This window comes from Apteryx rowi, unplaced genomic scaffold (assembly GCF_003343035.1).
Source record: "Apteryx rowi isolate R43461 unplaced genomic scaffold, aptRow1 scaffold_12, whole genome shotgun sequence".
Classification (NCBI taxonomy): Eukaryota; Metazoa; Chordata; class Aves; order Apterygiformes; family Apterygidae; genus Apteryx; species Apteryx rowi.
Genome location: NW_020447419.1, coordinates 7,012,326 through 7,018,642, shown reverse-complemented (window position 1 = coordinate 7,018,642; position 6,317 = coordinate 7,012,326). Strand labels below are relative to the sequence as shown.

The window sequence follows — 6,317 nt, the reverse complement described above, 5'->3', positions numbered from 1 at the left end:
AAGCTCTCGACTCGCTCTTCATCCACCCCTAGGCACAGCTCGAGACATTCCAGTTGCTCTCTCACATAAAGAGCAACTCCACCACCTCGCTTTCCTGGCCTGTCTTTCCTAAAAAGCACGTAGCCATCCATGACAGCACTCCAGTCATGCGAGCTATCCCACCATGTCTCTGTAAATTGATTTGAAAGATGCCTGTTCTTATATAAAAGAGACAAAATACAATTGGCAAATCCTATGTACTTTGTCAGTCATTAACTAGAAACTAACTAATATGCTTTTTGGGAACTGAAATAAGGGCTGGTCTGATTAGAAGCAAAATGCTGCTTTTTTTCCTGTGAATTAAAAATAAATTTTCTGTTTGAATATCCCTGGGAGGGTAAGAGAACGGGCCACTGTGACTATTTCTAAACCTCAAATGTTATTTTTTTTGTGTGCAGGAAAGCATTTTACCTCTGACTTCTTTTGCTGTGTAGGTCCTTATGCTGAAGAGCCTGGGAGCCTATGGGAACATGTTGGGAATGTGCACTCCATACCTACCGGACAAGGTTTGTCTTCTCTAAGGGTTTTAATATTAAGCTGTTTTTATTTCGGGCTACCTGAAATCTAATATGTTATTTAAGGGGCCAAGTCAGTTCCTGTAGCCCTTTTTGCAAGGGACCATTAAAGAGGAAATGAGAAAATGCCCTGGAAGCAGGATGACTTCTTGTCTCTTTATTTTAGTTCCCTCACTAAGGTAGACATCAGGAATACCTCTGCCTGCTCTTCCCAGACATTCCCAGAATGACTGCTTAAATAAGCAGAAAATAGATCTGAGGACATAAAGAGGCAAACGGACAAAAATTGCTTCTGTTCCTGACACCTTTATCCACTAGAGAGAACATAATATATTAAGGTTAATGTTTGCACATCTTCCAATAGCTTGCTGGAGTAAGTGAAGTTACTGAGATTACCAGCTAAGAGAGTTTTCAGGTGTCGGGTGGTGGAGATGGGTGTTTTGAATACATTAAATAGTGAATGATTTGTACAGAAGGAAGCAAGAGTTTTAGGCTATTCAGAAGGCAAAATATTTCCTTCATGAATAAATAAAATTRTATTTTGGATCATATCTTTAAAAAGATTCCTTACAAATGGCAACAGATGTTTTGCATCCATCTTTGTGACTCCACATCAGATTGGGCAGCTGCAAAGTGTAGCAACACAACATCAGCTCTTTTCCACTTTACATTCCATCAATGCCGTCTTCTTCTGAAAGTTTGTCTGAGAGCTATTGTAAATGATTCAGGAACAAAAGAAAATTCTGTAATGGGAACTTCAGTAGTAACATTGCAGGTCCTTCTTACAGTACAGTTGATTTCTATGCTGATGTCCAACTGAAAAATTCATTTGACTGTCTCGGGTAGAGTCTGTCCTTGTACCATAGATATCTCTGTTCCACAAAAACAATATGAATAGAAACCTTGCTTTTGTCGCAAAAGTATATACCAAAAATTACTGGAGACATGGCCCGAATAGATCCTTTAAACGGGGCAGTGCTGTCTCATACAGAGGAATTACTCCTTTCATGTAATAGCATTTAAAATACAAGAAGTGCTGCACTGAACCTGAACTCTTTGCTACATCCACCAGTATTAGTTTTCTCCTCATAAATACCTGTGCTGTCTTTTTCCTAGATGACAAAACAGCTAATGTTATACAGGGCGTCTCTGAAGTGAACCTGGAGCTGCCTGCAGAGTTCATCAATGCAGAAAATGTATCCAAGGTTTGAGACAATCTCATCCTTCTTTTTGAATAACCAAGGGTGTGAAGTTTTCATCCCTGTAATGATGTTTATCATGCAAGGACTTGTGAGATGTTTGTGCATCTCATCAAGTCTTTTGAGTAGTCTAATCAATTGGAACATTTCAGAGCGTATTTTAATCTTGGAGACCAGAAGATTACCAGTATTGAAAGGCATGGTGGAGGGGAAACAGGCATAATACCTATGATGCTATCCGCACATCAGTGCATCTACTTATCTTCCTGATGCAGGCAAATCATTTGGTATTTTCTTAAGTTGCATGTTTTGGAGATGGCAGCAGAATGTGCAGGTGGGCACAGATGAACGTAGCTTAGCAGTTCTCCCTCTCTATATCTGACTTAGAAAAAGCTTCAGGGTATCCTAAAATAAAAAAAAAAAGATAAGGGATAGCAAGCAAAGACCTTGTAAGGAAGATGAAAGAAGACAAGTGAGTTCAGTAAACTATTGCAGGCATGTGATTATCCTAATAATCCAGAGGTCTTGGTTCAGAAGAAGCTCCCTTTTGTGTGATCCCTTCTAAGAAGCCTTGTGCGTACTTTTTTGTTKATGTCTAGACTGCTGTAGCAAAAGTATTGTTTGCTGGTGTTGAAGGAGCTTGGAAAGCTACCCTTCATTTGGTTCCACTAAAATGCAGAAAATGAGTTGTTGCTCTCTAGTGAGAAGAGAGGAGCTGGAGTGTCTGGTATTAGAATGGACTTGTTGCTGTTAACCTGAGGTTGGAATTGAAAAGATGGTACTTGAAGTTTCGGTGACTTCACAGTTTTTAAAACATTCTTACTGATGAAGAGTGGGAGGGAACTTTAGGTCTTAGCAAACCTGGTAGTGTCACAGGATTCAGCACTTCTGAGATCTCTGTTCTGTTCGCATCCCTTTCCAGTGGTTCAGGATGAACCACCCACTCCAGGTATTCCTCACTACTCTACTCTGACAAATAAACTGAGATGTCTAACATGCTGTAGTTTCAGTGTGAACCCTCTACTGTCTGGAGTCAAAATCCTTTCCTGGCCTTGGAAACAGCTGGGGACTGTTATCCCCAATACCAGTTCAGACTGCAGAGTTTAATTGCTGAATTAAACTGTATTTTTGCAGTTGCTAAACCTTTGCTCTGCAATTTGATAGTATGGTGACACAGTGTGCTTGAGGCTTCACCTGTATCTTTTCACACAAGGAGACACCACTGAGTTCCAGCTTTTCAAAAGTAACCACAATATTAGGTGCCTCTAATTTTGGATGCCCATTTTGAGATGTGTTAAGGAAATATGATTGCTGGAGATCAGACATTCATCACTTCTTCAGTGTTGAATATAATCATTGAAGCTGTAAGCTTTTTTTCCTCTTTCCTTTCTACAGAAGTTGACAAGCTACAAAATGGATGGACCACGGAGAGGATTTTGTCTTGTTATTAATAATGTTAAATTTGATGGGGATCTTCAGGAGAGGAAGGGTTCTTGCAAAGACGCTGGTAAGTTACTGAATTGAGATTTTATGTTAGCCTCTCTGTTTTCCGTTCATGAGTTGATTCTCTCTTTGCTCTGTGTTTTATTGTCCATGTTTTAGTTAATATTCTTAAACAGTAAAGTTTTTGTTGTGTGTTAAATTATGTCACTTGTGTATCCTAGAGGGGAAGGACTAAAAGATGAGTAAACACTGAACTTGCCATGCAGTTGGATCATTCTTGAATCATTTAAGAATCTCTTTTTACTCATTCAGTCTGGATCTATAGTTGTAATAAAGAACTAAAACTAAGCCACCATTTCACATAATGTAATCCAAAATTCTGTGTATACTTTCTCATTGATTAGTTTTGTTGTTTCTGTCTTGTTTATGAAACTCTGTAGCGGTCATAACTGCAATTGGAAAATAATGACCTGAGGAAGGTTCTGAAAGAAATCTAACCTGGAACTCTGGGGAGATTCCTCATATTTCCAGGTGTCATTCATGAGCTACCTTAGCATGTCATTGTACATGTTGCACCTGTCACAGAGTYATGAAAGTGCCTTAGGTCATATTTTCTGAAACTTGTTGAGAAAAATCCAAGGACTCTGTATTTAAGCTGATTCCATCTTTATTCCCGCTATCCTTTAGTTGATACTAGTACAAGGATGAATCTGCAGAAGCGTGAGGGTGGAAGGTTCTTTTACACTTCAGATATGCTTGCATGGTGACTTCATAAAATGTTTTTCTACTGCCCCAATTTTTCTTTTTATCTTTCTTTTAACTACAGGGGAACTGGAGCGAGTATTCACATGGCTTGGTCTAGATGTGAGGATTTACACAGATCTAACATCTCAGGAAATTAAAGATCTCATGTGGACTTGGCAGCATTTGAAAGATCACAAAGACAGGGACTGTTTTATTTGCTGTATTCTATCTCATGGAGAGTCAGGAGCAATCTATGGGAAAGATGGGGAGCTTGTATCAATCCGCATGATCATGTCCTACTTCACTGCCAAACAATGTCCAGCGCTTGCTGAAAAACCCAAACTCTTCTTTATTCAGGCATGTCAAGGCAAAGAGATACAGCGTGCTGTCTATGTTGAACCCGATGCACGAGTTCCTGACTTGCCTTCTGTGCAACAGGGAATTTCTCCTTCTGAAAGTATTCCTGAAGAAGCTGATTTCCTCCTAGGCATGGCCACAATTGATGGCTATGCCTCTTTCAGGCATGTTCAGCAGGGGGCTTGGTATATTCAGGCCCTGTGCAGCAAGCTACAGCTGTTGGTACCCAGGTAAATACTTGACTACCTTACTTAGCTCTTCACTGAAGAAATGGGAAGAACTCCCCCCACTTCCCTTTTCTTTTTTCCTTCAAAGGCAAATTCAAATAGGAAAGCTAACACACGCTCTGAGTTGGACAAACTTAGTTAAACTGATGATTTGTTTGCCTGGCTCTGATAAATTTATGTTAGCACTGCTAGTACTGTAGAGATAGTTTGGAGAACGTGAAGTTTAATTTAAAAACTCAAAATCTCTAAACTTCCCCTCTGTTAGACAGAACCATCTGTTTCTTGAATGGGTTTAGGTAAAAAATGCTTTCTTTCATTTTCCCTACTGATTGAATCAAGCAATGCAAAGTAAGAAAAGGTCTCTTGTTTTTGGTATGACCTAAATGAGAACACAAGAAGAAAATTTTGGAGAAAAGCGCCTGTTTTCTTCCTTTTGTGTTTTAAATGTTTAGACTGTATTTCCTAGATGCTCTAGGAGGTGTTACATGGAGAAACAGTGCCACCTGCTCATTAATAAATCAGTTTTTCTGTTTGCTCGCTTTCTCTTTGCAGGGGTGAAGATATTTTGTCCATTCTTACAGAAGTTAATGAAGATGTGAGCAGGCGTGCTGACAGCTTAGGGACAAAGAAGCAGATGCCTCAACCAGCTTATACTTTAAGAAGAAAGTGTGTATTCCCAGTGCCTAGAGACCCTCCTCCCTCACAGCAGCGCTGAGGCTTTCTGAATACATCCTTTCATGGGCACATGTCATTTAAATGCAATTCACCACACTACCTGATTAAGTCAATTACCCAGACTCCTGAGGACATTTAGCTTCAAGGCAAGGCCTCACAAATTTTTGCCGAAGAAAATGTGAAACCTAAGGAGACATAGTTAACACAATCCATGTGCCAGCTATTCAGATTGTCTGTATTTTCCAAGTAATTAGGATTGGGATGGCTACTTGCAGAAGTAGGCTTCTTTCATGTTAAACATTTTTTTCTACTTGTGCAGACTATAGGTATGTAAGTATTTTTGTGTCAGCATAAGGGTTGCATGTAGCCTTCTGTATCTAAACCAGAATGTTAATAGTCTGATTTAGGCTCATCATGTTTTATTTTGCATGCTAAAAATTCTAAATCCTGCCTCTAAAACCACAAACTCTGTGGAAGAGTCTTACAGAGAGAAAAGACAAAGGTGGGAATGTAGGGGAGAAAGCTTAAGTAGTAGGTGGAGAAGAATTTCTTCCATCTCTAATTTAAATTATTTTTAATTGTATGGGGAGTTGATTAACTATTGAAATTAGTAATTTTTTTCATAATGCACACTGATGTCTTCTGACAGCTATCACGAACCTCATGTGCAATGAAATTCTTTCCAAAATTGGAAAAAACTGCACTGCAAGAATGTAGTGTAGTAGTCCTTCTGTGAAACCACCTTGCTAACTATCATTTCCTCATCACTTTTGGGAAGAAAAAGTAGAAGGGTTATTCTCTATGAAACACAGCACTCAGTAGTGTATCTGCATAGGTTTGTCAGATCGATTAGCTTTGTAAGCATTAAATGTTCTGATAAGGGAATTCTTGTTTTAAGACCTAAAATGCAGCCATATGGGAGAACAGGGTCCTTGTTGATCAAGCTTCTGATAGAGCATGTTTGGGTTTAACTGAGATAATGTCATGTTGTTTTGTTATGAACATTTGCATATACTATGTGTGTCCGTGTCCTTCATGTTTGTTACTGCATTAAATTTATACTTCTTTTTAAGACTCTGGGGAGATAAAAATATATACTGGGCTAAGGTTTATCTTTG

General features: G+C 39.0%; 2 protein-coding genes across 8 annotated transcripts in view; both read left to right on the top strand.

Annotated features, from left to right (window-relative positions):
• LOC112976366 (caspase-10-like) overlaps window positions 1–6,294 on the top strand; it is a 19,590-nt gene extending 13,296 nt beyond the window's left edge. For all 5 annotated transcript variants that reach the window (XM_026087507.1, XM_026087538.1, XM_026087530.1 and 2 more), the window contains 5 exons: window positions 474–545; window positions 1,671–1,759; window positions 3,149–3,260; window positions 4,023–4,527; window positions 5,077–6,294. In XM_026087507.1, the coding sequence (XP_025943292.1) occupies window positions 474–545; window positions 1,671–1,759; window positions 3,149–3,260; window positions 4,023–4,527; window positions 5,077–5,239 (941 nt within the window). In that variant the 3' untranslated portion in view covers window positions 5,240–6,294. The remainder of the gene's footprint in view (window positions 1–473; window positions 546–1,670; window positions 1,760–3,148; window positions 3,261–4,022; window positions 4,528–5,076) is intronic.
• LOC112976426 (caspase-8-like) overlaps window positions 5,102–6,317 on the top strand; it is a 14,249-nt gene continuing 13,033 nt past the window's right edge. Inside the window, exon 1 of one of the 3 annotated variants that reach the window (XM_026087670.1) lies at window positions 5,102–5,190. The gene's annotated coding sequence lies outside the window, so the exon portion shown is untranslated. Of the gene's footprint in view, window positions 5,191–5,254; window positions 5,346–5,436; window positions 5,526–6,317 lie in introns of those variants that run through there. The other 2 variants (XM_026087680.1, XM_026087659.1) reach the window with 2 other exon arrangements.